Below are 27,334 nucleotides of genomic sequence, written 5' to 3'. Positions count from 1 at the left end.
TTACTAATCCCCTTAAACACCAGCTAAATGCTTTGAAAAATTAGCTTTGTGTGACTGAGTGACAATTTCAGGAGCAAAGTAATACATCTCCAGTATTTTAATTGTAACGAGGCCAAAACTATGTGCAGTTGTCCAAATGTTCACAAGATTTTATCACCAGAAGGGCTTTTCAAATTATCTTATTAAATATTGCCTTGTGGTGCTATTGGAACATCCCCTTTCCCACTGCAGGAAATAAAGCCCATTTTAGGTACTTTTACTCAGAACTTCTACTTTTCATTGTTTTCTTAGCCGTTTAGAGAGACTTTTTTAGCTTCTCTGCTCCGGGGAAGGTATTTTTTCAGAGAAGTTGTGGGAGGTGCTGCAACCTGTGATTGGACAAACATGTATGATGCACAAAGCAATGAGAAACCCAAAGAGTCGGCAGCCACCATGAGTAAACAAACTTGAAGCTGCTAGCCTGCTACTCAGTGGATTGCACTAAAATCATTAGAGAATGAAGATGGCGCCGAGTATGGCTACTGCGTTGCAAGCTCCGACACAACACTGTAGTGTTTTGTTTGTTTTGTTTACAATTCTTATGTTTTTTTGTACTGGATGTTGGCCAAAAGACAAACAATTTTGGACATTGATTCAGCAATTACACACCGCAAACCGGACTTCAAATTCCTCAATGCCGACCCGCTGTTTACAAACACGCCAACGGAGCCCTTTGTCTGGGCTGCCCGGCCGCGGAAACGCAGGAGGAAAAGGGGAAACAGAGCCGGCGTTCTCATCAGAGTAAGACGTCGCGCAAATCGACCCCCGCTACCCAGTATTCTACTGGCAAATGTTCAGTCTCTGGATAACAAACTCTGCGAGCTGAAAGGGCGGATCTCTTTCCAACGAGAGACGAGGGACTGCTGCATTATCTGCCTAACAGAAACTTGGATGTCTGCTGAGATTCCAGACTCAGCCATTGAACCCGCGGAGTGGACAGAGCAAAAGACCTCTCAGGTAAAAGCAGAGGTGGTGGTGTATGTTTTATGATCAACAAATCCTGGTGTGATCAGAGGAACGTACATTCTATCAAGTCTTTCTGCTCTCCTGATCTGGAATTTCTCATGCTTCTGTGTCGACCATTCTGGCTACCGAGGGAATTCACAGCGGTCATTATCACTGCTGTGTACATCCCGCCACAAGCCGACACAGACCGGGCACTCAATGAACTGTACGGGATTATAAGCAAGCAGGAAACCGCAAACCCTGAGGCCGCATTCATTGTGACCGGGGACTTTAATGAAGCCAGTTTCAAATCAGTCGCACCAAAATACCACCAACATATTAGTTTTAACACACGAGGGGACCGGGTTTTGGACCATTGCTACTCTCCCTTCCGGGACGGCTACAAATCCCTCCCCCGCCCACCATTTGGCAAATCGGACCACTCTTCCATTCTGCTTCTGCCTGCTTACAGGCAGAAACTGAAACAGGAAGCACCCACCCTCAGAACGATCCAGTGTTGGACGGACCAATCAGAATCTATGCTACAAGACTGTTTTGATCATGTGGACTGGGAGATGTTCCGGTCATCCTCTGATGACGACATTGAGCTTTACGCTGATAGCGCAACGTGTTTCATCAGAAAGTGCGTAGAGGACGTCGTTCCGACCAGAACAATACGGATCTATCCGAACCAGAAACCTTGGATTAATAGCACTTGATGCGCGGACCTCCGCTTTTAATTCCGGGAATGCGGAGGAGCATAAACAAGCCAGTTATGCCCTCCGAAAAATCAGCAAAATGTCAGTACAGGAACAAGATTGAAGGACAGTTTAACACCACCAACTCTAGAAGCGTGTGGCAGGGAATTAACATCATCACGGACTTTAAAGGGAATAAAAACTCCACCGCAAACACCGCTGCCTCTCTCCTGGATGAGCTAAATACTTTTTATGCTCGTTTTGAGGGAAATAACATCGCCCTCGCGGAGAGAGCTCTCGCGGCCAAAGCTACAGAGGTTAGTTCACTCTCCGTCTCTGTAGTGGATGTAAAACAATCCTTCCGACGGGTGAATATCCGCAAAGCCGCGGGTCCAGACGGCATTCCGGGCCGCGTCATCAGAGCGTGCGCGAACCAACTGGCTGATGTTTTTACGGACATTTTCAACCTTTCCCTCTCTTTGTCTGTAGTCCTCACATGCTTTAAATCGTCCACCATTGTGCCTGTTCCAAAGCAATCCAAAATAACTTGCTTAAATGACTGGCGTCCTGTTGCTCTGACCCCCATCATCAGCAAATGCTTTGAGAGACTAATCAGAGATTACATCTGCTCTGTGCTGCCTCCCTCACTTGACCCATTGCAGTTTGCTTACCGCAACAACCACTCCACAGATGATGCCATTGCATCTACAATACACACTGCTCTCTCCCACCTGGAAAAAAAGAACACTTATGTGAGAATGCTGTTTGTAGACTACAGCTCAGCATTCAACACCATAGTGCCCTCCAAGCTTGATGAGAAACTCCGGGCTCTGGGCTTAAACAGCTCGCTGTGCAGCTGGATCCTGGACTTCCTGTCAAGCAGACGCCAGGTGGTTAGAATAGGCAGCAACATCTCCTCATCACTGACCCTCAACACTGGAGCCCCACAGGGCTGTGTTCTCAGCCCACTCCTGTATTCCCTGTACACACATGACTGTGTGGCAACACATAGCTCCAATGCCATCATTAAGTTTGCTGATGATACGACGGTGGTAGGTCTGATCACTGACAATGATGAAACAGCCTACAGAGAGGAGGTGCACACTCTGACACACAGGTGTGAGGAGCACAACCTCTCCCTCAATGTCAGTAAGACAAAGGAGCTTGTGGTGGACTTCAGGAGAAGAGATAGAGAACACAGTCCCATCACCATCAATGGAGCACCAGTGGAGAGAGTCAGCAGCTTCAAGTTCCTGGGTGTCCACATCACTGAGGAGCTAACATGGTCCATCCACACTGAAGCCGTTGTGAAGAAGGCTCATCAGCGCCTCTTCTTCCTGAGAAGGCTGAGGAAGTTTGGAATGAACCGCCATATCCTCACACGGTTTTACACCTGCACTGTAGAGAGCATCTTGACTGGCTGCATCTCCGCCTGGTACGGCAATAGCACCGACCACAACCGCAAAGGGTGGTGCGAACTGCCAGACACATCATCGGAGGTGAGCTTCCCTCCCTCCAGGACATATATACCAGGCGGTGTGTGAAAAAAGCTCGGAGGATCATCAGAGACTCCAGCCACCCGAGCCATGGGCTGTTCTCACTGCTATCATCAGGCAGGCGGTATCGCAGCATCAGGACCCGCACCAGCCAACTTCATGACAGCTTCTTCCCCCAAGCAATCAGACTTTTGAACTCTTGATCTCCCACGATCAAATACATCAGCACTGTACTTTATTACTCTTATATCTCACACCGGACTGTCATAAATTATATTATTATTATATTATATTCTCTCTTAACAATTTACTATCAACCGACGAATGTCAATACAGTACAATACTACCTACTGTACATTCTATATATACTATATATACTTTTTTTATTGTATAATGTGTATTCTATATTGTGTGTATTGTATACTATACATTGTATGTTATTATTTGTATATTATGTTATGTAATTATGTGTATATTAGATTTTAAACTGTGTTGTAAATCTGATGTTTATTGTAAATTGTCTCATCACTGTCACGACTACTATGTTGCTCGGAACTGCACCCAAGAATTTCACACACTATTGCCCTTGTGTATATGGTTGTGTAACAATAAAAGTGATTTGATTTCATTTGATTTGATTTTAATTTTCCAGTTCCGTTAACAGAAATAACAAAGCACACAAAGTATCCAAAGAGTATCGACTATTTAACATATTATGTGTGTGCAAGGGGTGAGCAACGCTGCTGCATGACTTCAATGGGAGACGTGGTTGTAACGAACAATAGTGAGATAAACAGACCCAAGAGCAGAGGAACAGTTCAAAGGATTTATTAACAATAATAATGAGCAGTCACTGGGTTGAGGAATGTAGAAAATACCGGCACCGGCTGCAACAGCGGGAAGCAATCTCCAATGGCGTGCGCGTTGTAGTCGCACAAGGGGCAATCCGTGAAGAGTGTGTTCGTAGGATGAGTGTGTGCATTGTGGAAGTCAGGAACAGATTAGTAGAATCCTCTGTTGAAGCTAGTGAGATGCAGAACAACGCCCAGTAGAGATGAGCGAACTTAACTCCCGACACGCGGGCAGAGACGAGGTATCCTCCGTGAAAGACCAGCCACACACCCGACATGCGGACAACCAACAGATACACGAGGCAGGACCAACTAGACAGAGAGAGTGAGGTTAGTACTAAACATCAAACAACAATCTAGCAAAGATACTGAGAACACAACAAGCTTAAGGGAGTGAATTAGAGGAGAACAGGTGTTGCTCGGCACTCTAATCAATCAATGTTCCCATGGAAATGCCGATCATGCAAGATATGAGGGAGAGAAAATGACAAAACATACAAAACAAACCAACAAACTTACTGGAGCCATGACAGTGGTTTAAGTTTTCATATGTACTGTTTGACTATTAGGGGTGTAACAGTCTTTAGATCTGGATCGATGCATCAATCATATAACCAATGATGCGATGTCATCGATGCAATGCATAAACTTCAATGTATATTTTTTTAAGATGCACCTTTATTGTGACATTGTCATGCCAGCCACGTCCATACGTATTTCTGTGAGGCGATGCAACAACATTATGATATTCATCTCGCTTTATAAGCACTAAATGTGTTTCTCATGTGGGACACAGATGTGCGCGGAGTGATTGAAGCCTGAAGTTGTCCTCAAAATGTGAGCTCCAGTGATAGGATAGCGCAGAGTGGCTCACATACGCAATTAAATTCCATCGATATTGTGCCGCATGTGACCCATTTGAAATCTACATGAGAATTTTATTTTTTAAAGAGCTATGGAGCAATTCAACCATGTCAAACGGCTCGAAAGCCCTGACATTTCGAACAGCACTAACAAGGGAAAGAGAAAACACCTGCCCTGCACCAGAATCAATTACAAGACTTTTCACATCTTCACGTCAACACCCTTACTAACATTGATCACATTAAACTGTAACAGAATTTTTCAGTACAACTGTGGAAGTTGTAGCCAAGAAAACACATGAATAGCACATACTCTCCTGTCAGAAACAAGTCATGTGTATGTAAGTATTTTGGATTGAGAGACATAGAGATGACAAATTGTTATTGTAGTGTTTACCTTATTCCACAAGGCAATGAGCTGTGATCATATGACTGATGATCACATGTATGTGACTATTTTTAATATTATTTATTTTTCTGTATAATTTTATTAACAACTGAAGTACCTTATTTTGTTGTGGATGTCCTAATCTGGATACTGGATGGATTTGCACTTATCAGAGAGCTCAGAAAATATTCATATTGTATTTTGGTTGTATTTGTGAGATAATAAATGTCAATGATTATGTAAACTAGGCACACACTATATCGATCGCAGGCCCATGAATCAAATCACATCACAGCAGGCTTTGGAGTATCTGCAAACATCGTATCGCTGGCTAAGAAAATAGTCATAAGATCATATTGTGATGAAACTTGCGATTTACAACCCCACTGACTAGACAGAAAATTAACGTGATTTCTAGATTACTACATTTAATTTTTCCTGGGATAACAGACATAGATAAGAAGATGTTTATCTAGAGTGGGTAATTAAATTGTTTTATAAACTTAACTGTCTTGAAATCTAATTCACATGAGGAAAGTGTTGCGTTCCTGTTACTGCATGTTTTACGTACATCAAGATGTCTTTTTTTAAGTCAATGAGTGAGTAGTTCAGTACAGTATTTTATGTCGTCACTTGATGACGTCGCTACGGGGGTTCCTTTTGTGTGTTTGAATGCAAGAGAGAAAAGTCTCCTCGGGTATGCAGCTCCTCTTAAGAGTTCTCATCTGAAAAGAACCTTTGGGAAAGTACCAGGAATTTGAGAAAGGGGCTTGACTGCAAAATAATGAACACCAAAGGCAAGTTATTTATGTACTGGGAAAGTTGGTCAGTAAGCTGGTGGACAATGTGGATGAAATGTGAAATGTAATTATGATTTAACTTAAATGTATTAAATAACATTTTTACTGAAAGTTAAATAATCTAAAAATAAAAAAGGTATACTTTTGTCCAAATGCCAAAGATGATGAGGATTTCTATTTGTTTCCTGACTGCTGGAATGAACAAAGGCCAAAGCTAGAAATATCTCCATGTTTCCAGCCAGAAAATGTTGCAATCTATCATTGTAAAGTGTGGATTTTATCAGTAGACAAAGCTCTATCCAGTCTATTAAAATCCCCACACCTCCTAAAGAGCAGAGTATTTATAGCTGAAGATGAAGGGGTGGGCAGCAGGGTCTTGTGCAAAAAGGAAGAGGTCTTCCTGAAACAATCAATCAGACATGGGGTTGTTTAGAGCAACAGAGTCACCAGCAGACTATGCGTAGGAGAAGCCGGCCAAAAATTCTGTCAAGCTGCAGGTTTCCTCTGTTGGCCAGTAAATCCTTATCATGTCGTGAAGGAGCATCTCCTTTTAATAACAATGCCTGTAGGAATACCAGGCCAGACTCTGAGGTGGACCCTTGGTTATAACAAAGATATTTCTGTATCATTGGACTCTTGTAAGGCATTGCTATCTATTACAGTATAATACTGTTTTATAAGACCAATGCTAGGTATTTGTTGTGCCATTTTTACTTATTTACTGATAAATACAAAGTTTCCAGAAGGACAGAAAAAATATTTAATTGAAAAAACATTGAAGATCTATTTTTGTACTGTATAGAACATGTTTGACCTCCACAAGATGAAGACAGAAGTGACTTGTGTTAATTTTCCAGCAATAATATATTTGATACGTTTTTAACTTACCAAGTGAGGTGTACAGAGAATCGCAAGTGAAAACAGTCCTGCAACAAAGTGCTACCTGATAAACTTAAGATTTTTTATTCTGGACGCTTCTTACTCTGAAACAATAACTTTCGACAGGCCACCTTAGTGGCTCCGACCTCCCCGTCCCCCATTCTCTCATTTTTCTGTCTTGTGGCGCGCCACTGGACCTGAAACAAGGAGCCTTATCTGGCTTTCTTCAAATTCAGGATGCATAGTCATTCTGTGTTTACTATGCAGATCTCCCTCTTATTCTCTCTCTTTCTCTCCTCACTCTCTATCTCTGCATCGCTGACTCCTGACTGTCTTTGTTTATTTTAAAAAAAACAAAAAACAGAAGGGGTGTCCTTGGGCCTTACTCCCACATATAACCCCCTATCTTTTTTAATCATCCCAATTTCAATGACAGGGTCCAAGCTTTGGAGTCACTATGCCGAGACGCCCCCGCCCTCGCCCCCTCCCCAGCCATGACACATGTTCCACAGCACGTACCTTGTCTCTCCCCGCTCTCAGTTTGGCTCAGGCAGTAGTTTGATCAAACAAGACAACAAACGATTTGGAAGGACTTAGAGCCATGACAACAAACATGGTGACTCTAGGCGATACAAAACTTGTCTGTGTGTGTGCAAATACCTTATTATTCTAATGTTTACTAAAACAGAGGAAATAATATACATTGATATCCAAATTGTTATTATAGACTTGTGAACTGCCTACAGGCAGAGATGGCGGAAATATATGTCCGCAGTTTTCACTTTATGACTGTTAGTTTTAGTTTAGTTTTTTCCCCTTCAGTTTTTGTAATTTCAGTATATGCATTTTTTATATTAGTTTTAGTGTGTTTAAGGGCTGCCAAAAAAAATGTTAACTGATATTGTAAAGATTGTAAAGGTTTCAGTTTTTCCTGTTGATCATTCTGAAATTATGTCACTGAGTAAGCCATATTATTCACTAAAGTGAGGCGATATAGCTCTGCCTCATACTCACTGCATCAGACATATCATTTAGCCCAGTTACATTTTTTGACTAAGTATCCTTAAAAAAAAAAAAGAAAAAAAAGAAAAGAGAATTCTCTCTTAAGAATGCCCTCTAGATAGATATAGATAGATAAACTTTATTGATCCCTGAGTGTAAATTCAGGAGCTTTGAACTCTGCAAATATACTCTTGTCTTCGCAGTAGCCTGGTATGTTTTCCAGGGTAGCCTCGCTGTATCCTGAATTAAACACTGTTCTCAGATTACTACATTTTAAGCACAGTTGATGCTTAATATTCCTAATTCTTCTCATCTATTTCAATTATTAAAATTTATTAAATTAAAAAAACAAAACTGTTTCTGATAGAAAGCTGTATAAGATATAGGCTTTAGATCTGTTTCACACCGCATGCAGAAGCAACATGTATTTACCCCTCGCCCATATTAACAGTTTACAGTACTGACATTGCCTGTATAAGGAGCATGGTGCTGCATAGCAGGAGTGCATCAAAGCATAGGTGAAAGTAAAGTTTCAGAGCGAGCTGTGTGTAACGGGAACCAGCTGATAGATAGCTGTGCAATGTGTATAAACCTCACTCTGCTGACCTCAAGAGGTGCATTAGCAACTGACGCTAGAGGCTTTAGCCTCCTTGTTAGCACACCTGCCTCCCATAATGGAGATGCTGGTTTGAGTCCCGTATGGAGCAGGTAGAACAGGAGTGTCGCATTAGCCTACTTTTGTTGCACTAAGATTATACCACAGATCTGTTGAATGCTTGATTCTGATTGGTTGACAGATGATCTACGGTGTGCAATTATTTTTCAAGTAAATGCACGGCTATGAAGTAGTTCTAGGTCTTGTCCGCATAACAATTCCATATCACTTCGCCAAATTATTTCAATTATTTCAAAGAGCTGTACAGGCTACCACAACAAAATAACAAAATAAAACAAAGACAGTGGTTAAGTACATCAGATAAGAATGACAAACAATGTCTATAATATCCTGAATTTATTTAAATTTCGGTTGAAGAGCATTCTCGCACTCCGTCTCTCTCTTTCACTCTTGTCTCACACACTCATACGCTGACAAACACACATACACATAGAGACTCAAGTCGCAACTAACAAAAACTGGACCCTCGCAACTTGATCAGTACAACAGTATCTATATTATCTTAAATAACATTTAATATGTGCAAGTGTTTTGATGTATTTCACCCTAATCAGCCTCCCATAGTGGAAGCACCCTTGCGCTACCCTCCCCCTCTCTTTACCTCTCACACATACTCGGAAGCCAAATTAGCACACAGTTGTTTAGCAACAGAAAAGCTATATACAAGAATGGCGACACTTGTTGCTGTTGAGAAGTATATTTAGACTTACATCTTGGCAATTTGAAGTTGTTATTGTTGACGAGAGCTGCATACAGGTAATCCCACACGCGATCTCTCTCAGTTTCTCTCTTTCTTTGCCTCACACACATACATGCACACACAAACATGCACACACATTATCTTGTTACTCCAATGCTGAAAAGCATCCACTCCACTGTGTGTCATGGCTGCATTACCACCTCGGTTGTGCATTATTTTTCAATAATTCAGTGGCCTGTCGTCAATTATTCCTTACGTAACATAGTGAAAATGCTTTGTAAACGTATTTATCAACACAGTCTTTTGCAATGTATGCTTTTGTGAAGCAATATAACATACTATATTGAGGGAAAAAAATTGTATCTGTCCAGCTTGATGCAAGTTCCACATGAAGGCACACAAACAGCACTCTCCGTTGAGCTAAACTGACTGAATCCAGATTATTTAAAACAGTTTATAGCTACAGTTTGGTGTTTGGGTTCCATTCAGTGCCAATTAATTACCTTTTAAGTACATGTGGTCCCCCTCCTCGTGTAAATTAGATTTCACAACAATCGAGATTGTAATAATTCTCAATGACCAACTCCTGATAACTATTTTATAATTTATGGGTGTTATTAAAGGAAATATTTAATATAGCGACCCAGAAGTCACTTATTTTCTGTATAGCGAAGCAGTTTGGTTATGCAGCAGTGCAATGCTGTTAGTGTGAAAGCTTGCTGTGGTTACGCTGTTGCTTCGCTTAAGCCCTGCTTGTGCATGCAGTGTGAAACAGCCCTTACAATGGTAATACAATCAATAGAGAGTGTTTAGGATGAGACCCAACTCGAGTTGTAAGTTTCCCCTGCACTACTTAAATGTATTAAAATAAATATTAGAAATAAGGGCATAGATGAACATACTCCTAACGTTTATTTGTAACTCTAATTAATTTTTTATGCTTACAAAATAACCTTGAATGCTTTTTGTAATTTTTATTTTATACATTTTTTTCATTGGCTTTTTAACATCCTTAAGGACATTCCTCCCTGAAGCACCTGGATGGTTGCATCAACCAAGGTTTCAGTTGCTCATTTGGCATTGAACCACCATTCTGGCTTGAAGTTTCATCTCCAAGGTACTATAGGATACCACTAGCATAATCTATTAAATGTCTACATTTTAATATCATATGCTGTTTAAATGTGGACAGGATCCACTTAGGGAATCTGGTTCCCCCAGCTGAGCCGGGTTTCTCCCAAGGTAATTTTTCTCCATAAACTAACATCTTATGGAGTTTTGTGTTCTTTGCCACAGTCGCCTTTGGCTTGATCACTGGAGGCCTAAAGACAATTATTTGTATTCATTTAAACTGCACGATGAGGACTTTAAGACAATTCAGCATACTTTTTTGTAAAGCTGCTTTGAAACGATGTGTGTTGTGAAAAGCATGATACATATAAAAATGACTTGATTTGACTTATGAATATTTGATGAGTGAATGTGTAGAACAGTACCCCTGAACAAAAGTAGCTAACTTTTTGTGAACTTAGCACAAGTATATCTTAGCATATATAGATATATAATTGTGACTATATTTTTTCTTTGTATTCCACCCCTTATCTGGAAATATGCCAAATGGAAATTGCCCTTTAAAAATCATAGAAATTGCCTTGAGAGGAAGTCGTGCTAACTAACCCCTTTTAGGACACTGTTTACTTTTGAGGACTACTTTGAGAAAACAGATATTATTATGTGAGTAACAATGACAGACTAAACCTTTCCAAAACAGGAAGTTAATCAGATAACTATCACGAGACTGAGCTGTTATATTGGAACTGCATTTTCAAAATCATGAATTTTAAATAAATAAATAAATAAATATTACGGAACCGATGAGTGCTGACAGTACCTTAAAAAGCTTCGGTTGCAATTAATAGGCAATAGACGGAGCCATGGACGAATCGGAGAGGATCCTGTAAGGGACTAGATTCTGAGATGCAGATACCCAGTGAGTAAACTAAACCGCCTCAGGCTTTCTTCACCTGGGCTTCAATAATTTGTAACTGTCCCACGAGTAACAGGTCCATTCTCCACCTCTAACTTGGCATTAGTGAGACAGTTCCACCATTCTGTTTAATCGTGATATCGTTTTCGTGGAATGAGAGTGAATTTACATTCATAGAAAGCTTGCCAATAGGGTGATGCAAAGCCTCGGGTCGCTGTACGGGGGAAGGGACGATGTCATAGTATTTGATCTTGTGTGCTTCTCACTGAGAGCACTCAGAAGCAGCGCCCCGGGCTGGATGCGTCTGTGTTCCAGTCTATCGATGTCTTTTGTACAAGTAGTTGAGCTGCCTTTGCACGAGATTTGTCGTTTTTAATCATGTGTTTGAAAAATGCCAAGGTGCTTTGCGAATGTTTTACAGTTCAGGTAAGATTCTACTATTTATAATAGCCTATTCTTAATTCAATTGTTATGCTACTGTCTGAATTAATATATGCGTCTAGCGGTAGCCCATAAGGGACGGTCACACACACATGCAAATTCGTGCTTTTATATATTTTTGTTGTTTCAATTACATTTCGTCGTTTTGTAGGTAAACTCATAATGAATGCAATGAAAAGCAAGCAAAACGTTAAACAAATTACACCATTCATTTGACGAGAGGCAAAATATGAATTCCTTCATTCCCATATCAGTCTTTTTACCGGTATACTATTATGTTTACAGTTAGAAAGTGAGCGCAAGTGCTTTCATTAGTATGGTGAAGGAGTAAATCAGCACTGGGATAATAGGATCATTTTTTTTCGAAATCAATAGACATCATTGACTGAAAGGAAGAATCAATGTCAAAAGCTTTGATAACCACTCAGTGAGTCATCACATTGATGGAGTGCAAATACTGAATTGTGAAACAAAGAAAGGTATTTTTCATAAAGGAAGTGATGTAGAATTCGCTTACAGAGTATTTTGAGCTTTCAACATTACTTGCTTGTAATTCCTCTGTGTTAGAATTCCCCATGCATGACCTGGCATCTTTATGAGTATGAGTTTTAGGTTACAAGGAGAGCTGACTCACTCAATATAAAAACTGCTGCATCATCAAAACTTCTAAAAAATCTGCAAATTCTGTTCTGAAAGTGAGACAGTGTCTTTGCAGAAAAAGCTCAGGAAATAATGTGTAATCATAGATCTATTGGAAAAGGGAAAATGTGTGTCCTTTGAGCTCAACATATAATAAAGTTATGAGATATTTTATTGTAAGCAATATTATGTAGTACATCAGGATGAAACTAGAAGATCTCAAATGTGTTTAATTTTCAAGTTTTCAAGTGGAGGTCCACTTTGTCATGTTAAAACTTGGATTTCTATTGTCAAAGTCAACTTTACTGAAATATCCATCTTGCGCTGTGGTGGATTTTTGTTCACAAAGCAGGTAAATTGGTGCTGGAATATATAAAAATCATATTTATCAGCAAATTAAGGTCAAGGTCCTTTGTTTAACCAAGAGTAAGACTTGCCATTTTGTCTGTGCTCTCTCTATTGTGAGGCAGAAAATAGACTCTAGTGGTTGGCATTTAGTGTTGGCACCTTCCCTGTTACCTTTAACATTGGCTAAGATCCTAACTTCAAGCCCTTAAACCCATGGACACGCAACACGTGGTTGGCTGTGCTCTCTGCTGAATAGTGAGGCTGCATGGGATAGTCATTCCTCCTCTTCCTGTTTCTATCACTTTCTCATCCAGGGACAAAAGACTAAGGTCAAGTGTATGTGTTTGTGCAAGGATATGGAGGGTTAGCACATTCTTCATCAAGTAATTTAGAGGCAATGGGCTGATTTTAAAAGGATCAACTTCAAACGGTCTGAAACAAAACCTAAAACTAGTTAATATTGTTAGCATCTTTACATGGCGTAGTTGTTATAATTCAAAAGGTCTGTCATGAAAACACAATTAAGGTTTTAAATTATGCTCTGTTACATTTACATTTATTCTCTTGGCAGACACTTTTAACTTAGATATCTAGTATTGCGCAAAAGGCTTAGGCACATTAAATATTTCAAAGAAACATTTGTCTTAAGATGGTTATTTTGTATCATCTGCTTTAGTGTCAATATGAAATATCAATTTTGGATTTCCAAGCATTCATTTTGCAAATAGAGTAGAATAGACGTAGAACAAGGAGTCCTGCAACAGATTGTATGGCCCCTACAGAGCCTGGATCATTGATCAAGATCATTGAGTCAGTCTGGGATTACATGAAGAGACAGAAGCAATTGAGACAGCCTAAAATCATAGAACTGTAGATGCTTGGAACAACCTATCTGCCAGCAACGTTGAAAAACGGTGCGCAATTGTACAGTTTTATGTTTACTGCACTTTGTATGAAGTTAACTGATAAATAAAAATGATTTATGGCATTATTTTTGAAAACATCCTCACTATACAACATTTTCCAGAACTGCCTAAAGGTTTTGCACAATACTGTATATTCTAATATATGTAATGCAAAACAATATGTGAATGGTGGTCTCCAAGTGAGCCCAGTAGTAGCTGGGACACTATAACTGAGTGAGTGAAGTATGGGGGCTGGCTAAAGGAAATAAAGCAGTGTTTACAGAGGTAATATCCATATGTTTAGGTGTGGGAGGCCATTCTGCCTACATTTAATTAAATTATGTGACTTTAAAATGCTAGAGAGTTGGTCACATGAAATTTAGTTCCAGGAAAAGCTTCAAGGGATTGGCTGATCACATGGTGGGCATGCTTTCTGTAGCTTTCAGGCTTTCCAAACAGTGGATCTCTGTCCACCTGTCTTTATACCTCAAGACCAGAGGAACACATTTATGGCCTGGGCATCTCCAGAGGGTAAAACTGCTATGATTACATTCTTACTGTGTCATTGCCTGCTAAAGCTGAAAGACTGCATTCAAAATGTTACAGTGAGAATATAAAAGCTAGATGTTCACATCACAAGCTACATAGGATGAATACTCATTCACTCAGCACTCATTTGCCCTGAAAATACACAGGCAACACTGATGGCTTCAGCAAAATAACAAGAAGAAAGTAACAGGAGAAGATTACTGAATTGTGGCTCCTATTCTGGAATACCATTTGTTGCCACTGCAAATATGTATTTTCATCGTTGCATTTTTGCTTTGACTCACACATTAGCTTTCACACAATCAGACATGCATGTGATAGAGGATTAGAGGTTGCAAACCAGGCATACACAAACACTCTCTCTGTGTAATCTGTTTTTCTGTGTCAGGTGGACAGAGGTCCACTGTTTGGAAAGTTCTGCCCTTATTTTGTGAGTGTGTCTCCACGTGTGTCTTTATGGATAAAATATGTTTGATTTGTTGCCTTTTACTGTGTTTTTCATGCCAATCTTAACTTCTTTTACAGGCCATGATTTTGATTACTGGTCTCTTGATCTTCTTATTTAATGACTTGTTTGCCTGTTTTTACAATCATTGATTTCTTTTGATAACAAGTCTTGTACAAACAAAGAATGCAATCAGTTGACTCCTTGAAGCAGTTATGGGTAAAGGGTGTTTACTGTAGAGGAAAACTGGACAGTATGGCACTTAAAGGAATGTTTCCTACAAAAATTATAATTCTCTCCTCATTTACTCACCCTTATGCCGTCTCAAACTCGTATGACTTTCTTTCTTCTGTGGATAACAAACAAAGATATTTTGATGGAAACATGAGGAGTTTTCATCCATTCAATGCAAGTCAATGGTGTCCATTACTTTCAAGCTCCATGAAAGGCTTTTCTTGAAGCTCGATTACACTTCCTCATGTTTGGCGCATGTGCACAGTGTGTACATGCATAGAGCATTTGTACAATGCTCCACGCATGCGTCAAGTGCAGGGAAAGCAAGCTGCAAATCATGAGCACGTAGAGGAGACTACAGATGTAAAGATTTATAGTGAAAATTAGTTACATTTTGATCCGTTTCTCACTCAAAACTGATTGCATCACTTCAGAAGGCATGGCTTAAACCACTCAAGTTGTATGGATTACCTTCATGCTGCCTTTATGTCTTTTTTGGAGCTTGAAAGTGTTTGACCCTATTGACTGTATGAACAAAAACACCTGATATCTCCTTCAAAATACCTTTGTTTGTGTTGCACATAAAAAAAAGTTAAAGTTTGAGATGGCATGGAACTGAGATGAGAGAATGATAATTTTTTGGTGAACTATTCTTTTAACAAAGATTTAGAAGTAATTGATTTATTGTTGAGTGGAGGGCAGCCAAAGCTTTAACGGATGTTGGAATCTTCAGATGGGGAGCTTTAGTTCGTATGTCTGTGTTTATTCATTGACAAGGAACGGTCTAGATCAGGACGGGTGAGGAGCTGGTCATATAAGACAAAAATCACTCAAGATTTATCGATTTTCCTCTCCAAAATGCTGCAAAGTAGCTAGTCTTGTTAAAATATCCCAGGATTTGCTTCAGTCTTTTCAAAATCTGCCTTTTGAAACATTGCAGGGCAAATGTGGTTCCCTCAGGAAACCACAGTGCATACATTTAGCATAGGATGTGCAATGTCTTAATAGCAGTATTCTGGTTTACTCTTGAAACTTTGTATTGTGGCAGTCCCATTATTGTTGGCTCACTTGTGTTTTTCCAAATGTGTAAGTCACTTTGATAAAAGCATTTGGTCAATTTAATAAATGGCAGTATATTACAAATCACAAACAAGAAATATAACAGTATATACACTCACTGAGTACTATATTGGGAACACTATATGGTCCACTACAAATTGTATAGAGTGTTTATCTGAGTTACCGTAGCCTTTCTGTCAGCTTGAACCAGTCTGGCCATTCTCCGTTGACCTCTCTCATCAACAAAGCCTTTCTGTCTGCAGAACTGCCACTCTCTGGATGTTTTTTCTTTTTGGCACCATTCTGAGGCACAAACTCTAGAGACTGTTGTGCGTGAAAACCCCAGTGAAAAAGTCAGCAGTTACAGAAAAATTCAAACCAGTCCATCTGGCACCAATAATCATGCAATGGTCGAAATCACTGAGATCACATTTTTTCCCTATTCTGATAGTTGATGTGAGCATTAACTGAAGCTCCTGATCCATATCTGCGTTATTTTATGCATTACACTACTGCCACACAATTGGCTGATTAGATAATCGCATGAATAAGTAGGTGTACAGGTGTTCCTAATAAAGTGCTCGGTGAGTTTATGTAACAATGAATATATACACTAAACTAGTAGTTAGTAGCAGTCAGGTGGCATTATGCATTGCATACACTGAGTGTAGACAGTAAACAATACAGTAGAATACAGTCTCTGAAACATAACTCTCTATGTTACAGTGTCTATGGCAGTGCAGTGAGTGGAGTGCAGGAGGAAAGATCCTTATGTTAAATAGTGTGAGACAGAGCTGTTAAGTAAGTCTTAGCTTGTGGAAAGAAACTACCAGAAACTGGTTGTCCTGGCTTGAGTGCTCCTTAGGCCACATCCAAATTAATAATTTTGGTTGAAAACTCAGTTTTCTGTTTTCTTAAGTCATCATATTCCAAAACATATGCAGTAAAAGAGAGCATTTTCGAAAATCTCAATTTTCAATGGAGGAAAATGCCATTCCAGTGTAGATGAGAGGAGTAAACATAACAAAAGCAATGCGTTTTCAACCGACGTGGGTGTGGCCTTAGTGTTTTGCCAGGTCTAAACAAGCTCTGGCACAGGTGATGTCTTTTCTAATGGAGGCTGCCTTCCTCTTGTAACACACCTTTTCAAGGTGTTTTTTTTTTTTTTCATCCATAGATTGAAGTATCATTTTGAACTTATCTTCAATTGTTCTGTGTGTGTCAGGACTCTTTGCCTTACTGCTGATGGTGCTGGAGTGGACCCATCCCGGCCTGTCCTCCCCATTACGCCCCATCTGCGACCTGCGCGTCCTCGACCATTTCATCAAGGAGGCCTGGGATGCAGAGGCTGCCATGGTAAGAGACAGGCACTCGACGGCTTAATGCTGTGTTCTTAGAAATACATTTAATTGTAATTCTAAGCACATTTTGATAGCATTCTCATCGTGTGAATGTTCTGTCTCATCATCTCAGAAAGCTTGTAAGGATGACTGCAGCATTGCAACAAACCTCACTGTTCCTCTGACCAGAGTTGATTTTGATGTGTGGGAAGCAATGAATGTAAGTAGTTTTCTTATATATACTTTTTTGAAGATCAGACACTATAAAAGTGTGCTTGCCAATTTTATTGTTATTGGGTGTAGGCATATTATTGGTTCTGTTATGAATACAAAAGTGGTCAAGGTCAAATTATTTATAGAGCACATTTAAAAACAACAAGTGTATAACAAATTGCTGTGCATGGGCAAATAAAACAATGAATTAAGGGAAATAAAAAACAAGATTGCCATTAAAAACAAAAAAAAGTGGTGGTCCTTCAGGTAGGACCTCCTAAAAAAGTTAATTCAAAATGAAAGTAACAGCTAAAGTGATGAAACTATTTATGTAATACATTTACCTGATAATGTGTATAATGTAAAAAGAAGAGTTTTTTATTTTTCTTTCATGCGGTGTAGCCCAGAGTTTTAAACAATGCACGAATGCCAGAGTTGGCTGACAGCATATAGGCTCCTCTCTATGGTAATACATAAATATGTATATTCAAATAGTATTTTTTAAGATATTAGGAACAGATCATCCGTGTATGTGAACATAAATAATCAGCTAAATTTTGTTTTAAATGTTTGAATTTTGAAGGTGTTGCAGGTCCAACAAAAAAGGTCAGAAAAATGGAGAGACAGATAGAGATGTCAATGTCTTTGGGATTTTTGGCCAATTTGAAGGTCAGATAAAGGAAAACCGAAAGTTTGATCAGTTAGAAAAGACATAGCACACTAAGTCAGAACAGTTTGAAGATCTGTAATAAGTTTGGTGGATATAGCTTGAAAGCTCCAGGAGGAGTTACAATCGGAAATTTTGGGATTTTAAGAAAACCCTAAACAAAGTCTGTAGAAAAACAGTATGTTGGCTTTGTCAAGCCAACATAATAAAACCTACTGGAATTATTTTATTGGTTTGATCAATATTTATTTACACATCAGCCTCCACCTAAAAGTCCCTCACAGACCACCACTGGAATACAATCATTTAATAAATAACATGTGGATTGGGCAGTGGTAGCTCAGTGGTTAAGGCTCTGGGTTACTGATCAGAAGGTCAGGGGTTCAAGCCCCAGCACTGCCAAGATGCCACTGTTGGGCCCTTGAGTAAGGCCATTGACCCTATCTGCTCCAGGGGTGCTGTATTGTGGCTGACCCTGCACTCTGACCCCAGCCTAGCTGGGATATGTGAAAAAGAAGAATTTCACTGTATATGTGCAAATGTGTGATAAATAAAGAAAATTATTATTATGGATGGATAGATAAAAATTGATAGACAGATAGAGATGTCTATGGGATTTTTGGTCAATTTGAAGGTCAGATAAAGGAAAACCGAAAGTTTGATCAGTTAGAAAAGACATAGCACACTACGTCAGAACAGTATGAAGATCTGTACCAAGTTTGGTGGATATAGCTTGAAAGATCCAGGAGGAGTTACAATCGGAAATTTTGGGATTTTAAGAAAACCCTAAACAAAGTCTGTAGAAAAACAGTATGTTGGCTTTGTCAAGCCAACATAATAAAACCTACTGGAATTATTTTATTGGTTTGATCAATATTTATTTACACATCAGCCTCCACCTAAAAGTCCCTCACAGACCACCACTGGAATACAATCATTTAATAAATAACATGTGGATGGATAGATAAAAATTGATAGACAGATAGAGATGTCAATGTCTATGGGATTTTTGGTCAATTTGAAGGTCAGATAAAGGAAAACCGAAAGTTTGATCAGTTAGAAAAGACATAGCACACTAAGTCAGAACAGTTTGAAGATCTGTACCAAGTTTGGTGGATATAGCTTGAAAGCTCTAGGAGGAGTTACAATCGGAAATTTTGGGATTTTAAGAAAACCCTAAACAAAGTCTGTAGAAAAACAGTATGTTGCCTTTGTCAAGCCAACATAATAAAACCTAAACAAAGTCTGTAGAAAACTTACTGGAATTATTTTATTGGTTTGATCAATATTTATTTACACATCAGCCTCCACTGAAAAGTCCCTCACAGACCACCATTGGAATATAATCATGTAATAAATAACACGTGGTTAACACTCTACATTAAGTTTTCATATTCCTGGAAGTATAATAAGTGTATGTATCTGTCAAAACAGGTAGAGCAGCAAGCTCAGGAGGTCCAGTCAGGCTTGCAGGTGCTGAACCAGGCCATCAGCTCATTACAGGCATCTAATCAGACTGATGTGCTACACTTCCACATAGATGCGAGTATTAGAAACATTGCCAGCATCAGACAGGTTCTGCGAAGTCTCAGCATACCGGTGAGTCACAAAGGTCCCTTGGGGAGATATCTATAGAACATTTGAGTGTATAAGAGCTGATTCAGAATCTGTTTTGCTTTGGGATGCAGTGTGGGAAATGGCATACTTTATTAACTGCATATTGCTTATGAAATTATACAAAGAACTAAATTTATGCCACTACCACAATCAAGGTTCCACGGTCTTGAAAAACCTGGAAATATCAGGGAATTTTTATATAGTGATTTTCAGGCCAGGGAAAGTCATCAGAATAAATACAATTCGAAATAGTCTTCTAGTTATGCACTGCTAGAAATTGCTCTTTGTAAGTGCAATTTCTATAGACTATTTTATAATGATATTCATTGGTTTGGGAAGTGACATCTTTGTTCCTAGAATGCTTCCGGCTTGTTGTCAAACTTATTCAAAACAACAGCGGGAGGCGTTTCATTCATACGTTAACATGATTTTCATAAAATGTCAACATTAAAGTTTGGACCATGTAATTTGGTAGCTAGATGCTCCCTGGATACCTGGAACTAACAAAAAGGAAAGTGTTTAAATTTCCAAGAAGAAAAAAACACACAAATTGACACATGAACCGCAGCAGTGAAGCAAGATGGCTGGATGTGTGCAGTACTAAGAACTGTAGGAAAATTAGCACACATTTTGATAGGTTAACTGGATTTTTGAAAGTTTAACATTAAGAGTATAGGTGGCAAGTTAAGTTAGAGTGTTTTTTAACGGGCTATAAAATGACCATGTAGAGTTATCATCCAATTATCATGAATGAAGCTGAACAAGTCACACACTTACAATGTTAACAGCTTCATTGATTATAATAGGAGCGATCAAATATTACTGACCTTTACACTGAGAAAATCATTTTAAGCATAAACTACGATACGCTTTCATTGCCTCTCTTGTGTAGACGCACTCAGTGTCTGCAAAATACATGTCTGAATAAGTCACTTCAGGTAAAACTTTGCTGTCCTGAAAGTTGTTGCTTCAAAGGATCCGGTAATAACACTTCATTGTCATTTTCAGTTTTTGCACATATTTTATTTGTTCTCTTTTAGCTAGACTCAAAACGTATGTGCTAGACATTTTGCTTCGAAAGTTTTGTTATAAAAATACCACTACCAGAAATGCTTTATTACCGGACATGCACAGAAGCATTGTAATTCCATTGTTATTGTTTATGTCAGTGAAATAGTCTATAAAATGATTTTTAAAAATCTGGATACAGTAATTGCGAACAACTTGAAAAGTCATGGAAATGTCATGGAAATGTAATGAAAAGTGGGTATTTAAAGGAATAGTTCACCCCCAAAATTATAATTCTCCCATCATTTACTCACCCTTATGCCGTCTCTAACTCGTATGACTTTCTTCTTCTGCGAAAACACAATCAAAGATATTTTTAATGATTTATGATATCTGTTTGTACATACAATGCAAGTCAAAGGGGTCCATAATATTCAAGCTCCAAAAAGGACTAAAAGGCTAAATAAAGGCAATCGATCCAGACTTGAAACACACAAAATGTAACTCCTTTTTCTCTATAAATCTTGACATCTGCTTCTTGTTTCTCTCATGAAAGAAGCTTGTTCATACTTTCTCATGCTTGACGCATGCACAGTGCTCATGCTTGAGATGGCATAAGGGTGAGTGAATGATGAGACAATCATAATTTTGGGGTTATTCCTTTAAAGGCCCCGATATGCTTCCTGGGAAGTTCTTCTGCATTCTTCGCTCAGGTGTAAAAAGAAGTTCTAAACAGCCGAGCTACGGTATACTGTTCCCGAACATTCAGACACCCACCACATCTCTGTGGGAGGCGTTTAGAAGAGCATTTAAATATGAGGATGCTCAGTAAAACCTGAAGTGATGTGATATTCAAATGTGTTATCAATTACTTTATGCCTCATTCTATGAGTAGAATTCACATGAGGTCAGTAAAAGAAGCTGTTTTAACCACTCGATGATGATTTAAAGTAATATATATACAGTAGATAGTGTTTAATTTGTCTTGTTTAGATTCTGAATTCATGTCGCTAATGTGCTAACATGCTATACGCAGCCATAATATGCGCCGATTACACTGTTGTAATTTATGATGACACTGATACTAATGCAAAGATAGGTTTATAAAAGAGTGTTAATATTCAGAAAACAGACAAAAGAATGGTGATAGAGGCATATCTTATTTTGGGCAGATGTGTGAATGGCTTTCGCTGCAGATGGCACATAAGTAAATGGGCACTTGAGAGGATTTTAGTAGATTTAATTCCTTTTGTAGATTAAACAAAAAAATTGCATGACATGGTCTTGCACGGCAATGTTTACACTGAATAATGACTGAAAAATGTAAACAAAGTAGTAGGTGGAGCTTCACACCTATCAATGACTTAGACCCATGGCAGTAAGAAGGTGTTTAGCAACCAGTAAGAAGTTTTCCTTAAAGTTTGCCCAGGCGAGCTGTTCCGAACTACCTAAATGAATGCAAAAACACTTTTTTGGGCAGATTTATTTCTAAACGACGTCATACCCATTCATTCTTTGATTTCGTATGTAGTATCTTTTGGCCTTAAAATGGATGTTATGGTGGTGTCAAACTAATCAGGTGCAGTGTACTTTGTTACACACTTATAACAGTTTCAGGAAGAGTGCAAATTCACTTTATAGTAGTTGTGTCATAGTGTTTAGCATAGAAACAAGCAATATGAGCCAAGACATTATGACCACTCACAGCTGAAGCGAATAACATTGATCATCTCCTAACAAGGCTACATGTCAATGTCTGGGTAAATTAGATGGTAAGCAGTCAATCAGTTCTCGTAGTCAACATGTTGAATGCAAGAGAAATGGGGAGGATTAAAGACCTGAGCGACTTTGACAAGGGCCAAATTGTTATGGCCAGATGACTGGGTCAGAGCACCTCTAAAATGGCAAGGCTTGTGGGGTGCTCCCGGTCAGCAGTGGTGAGTACCTACCGACAGTGGTCGGACAACAGGGTGTTGGGTACCCAAGGCTCATCGATGCACGAGGGCAACGAAGACTATCCCATTTGGTCTGAACCGACAGAAGGTCCACTGTGGCACAAGTCACATAAGATTTTAATGATGGTTACGATAAGAATGTGTCACAACACACAGTGCATCGCACCCTGCTGCGCCTGTATGTCTGTGATGACCCCTGTCCACCATTCAAACGTATACAATAGGCACGTGAGCATCGGAAACCTAGGAGCAGTGGAAGAAGGTCTCCTGGTCCGATGAGTCCTGTTTTCTTTTACATCACATGGATGTCCGTGTACGTGTGCGCCGTTTACCTGTGGGAAGTGATGGCACCAGGATGCACTGTGGGAAGACAACAAGCCAGTGGAGGTAGTGTGATGCTCTGAGCAATGTTCTGCTGGGAAACACTGGGTCTGGCCATTCATGTGGATGTCAATTTGACATGTGCCACCTACTTAAACATTGTTGCAAACCAGGTACACCCCTTCATGGCAATGAAAACATTCCTTTGAGATTCTGGTCCATGTTGACATGATTGCATCATACAATTTCTGCAGATTTGTGAGCTGCACATTCATGGTGCGAATCTCCCGTTCTATCACATCCCAAAGATGTTCTTTTGGACTATGATCTGGTGACTGGGAAGGCCACTGAAGAACAGTGAACTCATTGTCATGATCATGAAACCAGTTTGAGACAACTTTTGCTTTGTGACATGGTGCATTATCATGCTGGAAGTAGCCATTAGAATATGGGTAAATTGTGACCATGAAGGGATGTACATGGTCAGCAACAATACTCAAATAGGCTGTGGCATTCAAGCAATGATTGATTGGTATTAAAGGGCCCAATGTGTTCCAAGAAAACATTCCCCACACCATTACACCACCGCCACCAGCCTGGACTGTTGACACAAGGCAAATTGGGTCCATGGATTCATGCTGTTGGCATCAAATTCTGACCTCAATGTACCTCAGCAGAAATCGAGATTCATCAGACCAGGCTACGTTGTTCCAGTTTTCAACTGTCCAGTTTTGGTGATCTTGTGCCCACTGCAGCCTCAGCTTTCTGTTCTTGGCTGACAGAAGTGGAACCTGGCCTGGTCTTCTGCTGTTGTAACCCATCCGCCTCAAGGTGCAATGTGTTGTGCAGTCTGAGATGCTATTATGCTTACTACTGTACAGAGCGGTTATCTGAGTTACCGGAGCCTTTCTGTCAGCTCAAACCAGTCTGGCCATTCTCCGTTGACCTCTCTCACCAACAAGGCTTTTCCGTCTACAGAACTGACGCTCACTGGATGTTTTTTGTTTTTGGCACCATTCTGAGCAAACTGTAGAGACTGTTGTGCGTGAAAATCCCAGGAGATCAGCAGTTACAGAAATACTCAAACCAGCCCATCTGGCACCAACAATCATGCCACAGTCGAAATCACTGAGATCACATTTTTTTCCTCATTCTTATGGTTGATGTGAACATTAACTGAAGCTCCTGACCTGCATCTGCATGATTTTATGCATTGCACTGTTGCCACACAATTGGCTGATTAGATAATTGCATGAATAAGTAGGTGTACAGGTGTTCCTAATAAAGTGTTCAGTGAGTGTTTATTCAGTATATACACTGTATATACATACATACATACATATATGTATATATATGTATACACTACCGGTCAAAAGTTTTGAAACACTCATTCTTTAATTTAATTTTTTTCTTCACATTTTAAAATAATAGTAAAGTCATCAAAACTATGGAATAACATAAATGGAACTATGGGAATTATGTTGTGACTAAACAAAATCCAAAATAACTCAAAACTGTGTTATATTTTAGCATCTTCAAAGTAGTCGCCCTTTGTCTAGACTTTGCAGACATGTACTCTTGACATTTTCTCAACCAGCTTATTGAGGTATCACCCTGCGATGCTTTTTAAACAGTATTGAAGGAGTTCCCATCTATGTTGGGCACTTATTGGCTACTTTTCTTTATTATTTGGTCCAAGTCATCAATTTCAAATACTTTTTTTTATTATTATTATTCATTTTAGTTTTATAATGAAATAAATTAATATGGTGGCACAATTATAGTTTTGTCTACAAAACTAATTTCAAACATTTAAGCATACACCTTCAGATCAAAACATTTTTAAGATCATGAGAAACATTTCAGTCAAGTGTTTCAAAACTATTTACCGGTAGTATATATATATATATACACACAATATGCACACAGACACACACACACACACACACACACACACACACACAGTATAATAAATTATATAGGATTTATAAAGGATACTAAAGATATTTGTGAACAAATCTTCAACATAAAGCTGTTTTCAGCTATAGCTGAGCTATACTTTGAGGATAATTAAAAACCGTATAATGTGAGAAGCTTACACACTTTTTTCTGTCTCTTAGGAATTTGTGCCTCCAACTAGTGATGAAGAAGACCAGGAGACACAGAAAGTATATTCAATCTCAGAGCTGTTTCAGGTCCACATCAACTTCCTGCGGGGAAAAGTGCGTCTTCTGCTCGCCAATGCACCTGTCTGCCATCAAGGTGTCAGCTGATAGAAACTTAATGGCAAGGGCCAAACTAATTTGAGCTCCTCATATCAGGAGGCAGGATATGGACTATTACTGAGATTAACTTTTGCAGAAGGATAGAGTCACAGAGGATACATCACTGAAGTAAGAAGAAATTACCAGTAGCTGAAGCACTGAGAGACAAATGTTTTTACTAATCACACACTACATCTTCCAGAATGCTAAGTGCCCCCTATGGCAGAGTCAAGACTTTCTACTCTCAGAGTGTTGAGCATTTGCAAACTGACTTGCATTAACTGGCTAAATCAATGAAAAAGGAATATGAAAATGCAAGAAATCACTCCAGTTTCCCCATATGACTGATGCTCAGCACAACTGGGAATGTTTATCCCAGACTATTTGAAAGTGTTTTTTTTTATCACTTATTACATTATTGTCATTATTTATACAGATTATATATTTCTGAGAGTTGGAATCACTGGCTTTTGCAGGTTCTTCTCTGAAGTTATTCAGGTGAAGGGCTCTGTTCCTCCATCTACCATGGTCTCAAGCACCTCCAAACGTTGAATTGTTGATAGAGAATACTATTTTTTAATATTATGCACTATGTGTTTTATTTTAATTTCAGTGTGTGTGAGAGAGTGTATGTACATATGTATGTGTGTGTGCCTTTGAGAATGCTGCTGGGAATGTTTAAGGGTCAAGGGAAAAAGGTTGTAATGCTGAATTGTTACGGGTCAGTTGGGGTGAAAAGGAGGAAGGACTAGATTGCTGCTTGTGTTGGGAGAATTGGAAGCTTTCGTGAGAGCTGATGAGGCTCTGTGTTAATTATCGCTGCTCACGTCTGAATTACGTTGAAGAACATGGTCTTGTGCGGATAACAACACTGCCAGGAAAAATATTGATTAGTGTGTGTAATGAACATCCTGCCTCACTTCCACTTCACTCACGATGCTGCATATTTGCCTTTGGGAAATGACTGTAATGATGACATTTTGTTTCTCTTTTTCTGGTAATTCTTGTTTGTAATACTTGTTTGTGTTTTGGCTAAATACCCTGTTTTTTACATCTGTCAATCAGTCACTGCCTGAATGCAACAAAATATGTTTGTAGTTGTTTTTTCCTATTATTTTTGTTGTTGTGTGGTTCTTTCCCCACATCATTTTATATTTAGTATTGTTCTTAGCTATAAAAAATTTTTTTTAAAATAAATAAAAAAAAACAAAAATGAAATATATAAACAAGGAGAGGAAGTTTGTCTTTTTGTCTTATGAAGCATCTCTCATGAGAATGATCCAATTCACTTCTCACCATTTTGTAAATAATGTACATGTGTTTCCAAGGTGAATGTTTAAAGTGAGAACAAAACCTTTTGTAGGTATGATAGTGAGAACTTCAGGCATTGATTATGCCTAGCCATAAATGTGTTAAAAATTGAGCACCACATTTTTGTCTTTTGTTTCTCTCATCTTCTAAAGGATTTTAGTCACACTATTAAACATTTCTGTCCATTACTTTAAATTATTCTTTTTATATCTATCTGCTACTTACCCAAATCATCAGTCACCTCTGAAATATCAACTCCCAATCTGGTCAAGAATGGTTATGGTACAAGGCTACTTTTAACAAATTCTTCACACTACAGGCACTTTGGTTCAGCATACTTATTGAAAGTAGATCTAACACTTTACTGAGCCACCAAAACAGCTGATATTCCAGATAGAAGGAATTCAAACAGCTAGACCACACTACCCCAACAAACACCAACTTCCAACGGTAGTTAGGTTTTGTTGGATCAGTGTGAAAATGACCAGCAATACAACTCCAGCAGACAACTTAAGAATGCTTGAAATGTCGCCGTCTGTTGGGTTAGTGTGAACCAGCATTAGCATGTGTCTCCTAGGACCACAAAGCTTGAAAACAAAGCTTGACTCCCCAGACTTCATAAACTCACAGGCTTTTCTCTCTTTATCTCCCTTTCCTCAGTAAAGTTTTAGAACCCACTGAGCATGTTTAACAA

General features: G+C 39.0%; 1 protein-coding gene across 1 annotated transcript; it reads left to right on the top strand.

Annotated features, from left to right (window-relative positions):
* Positions 1-11,603: 11,603 nt before the first annotated feature.
* On the top strand, positions 11,604-26,609 carry epoa (erythropoietin a). Its single transcript, XM_051723327.1, has 5 exons — positions 11,604-11,750; positions 17,170-17,300; positions 17,418-17,504; positions 19,599-19,763; positions 25,186-26,609. Exons 1-5 carry the CDS (start codon positions 11,735-11,737, stop codon positions 25,336-25,338), a joined length of 552 nt encoding a protein of 183 aa, XP_051579287.1. The 5' UTR covers positions 11,604-11,734; the 3' UTR covers positions 25,339-26,609.
* The last annotated feature ends 725 nt before the right edge of the window (positions 26,610-27,334 follow it).

The sequence above is a fragment of the Myxocyprinus asiaticus genome, chromosome 2 (assembly GCF_019703515.2).
Source record: "Myxocyprinus asiaticus isolate MX2 ecotype Aquarium Trade chromosome 2, UBuf_Myxa_2, whole genome shotgun sequence".
Classification (NCBI taxonomy): domain Eukaryota; kingdom Metazoa; phylum Chordata; class Actinopteri; order Cypriniformes; family Catostomidae; genus Myxocyprinus; species Myxocyprinus asiaticus.
This window is presented reverse-complemented; position numbering and strand designations above follow the sequence as displayed.

Excerpts from the sequence above, each read along its gene's own strand:
- epoa (XM_051723327.1), top strand. Across the intron at positions 17,301-17,417 it reads GGGATGCAGAGGCTGCCATG|AAAGCTTGTAAGGATGACTG; the intron begins GTAAGAGACAGG and ends TCATCATCTCAG. Across the intron at positions 19,764-25,185 it reads TGCGAAGTCTCAGCATACCG|GAATTTGTGCCTCCAACTAG; the intron begins GTGAGTCACAAA and ends TCTGTCTCTTAG.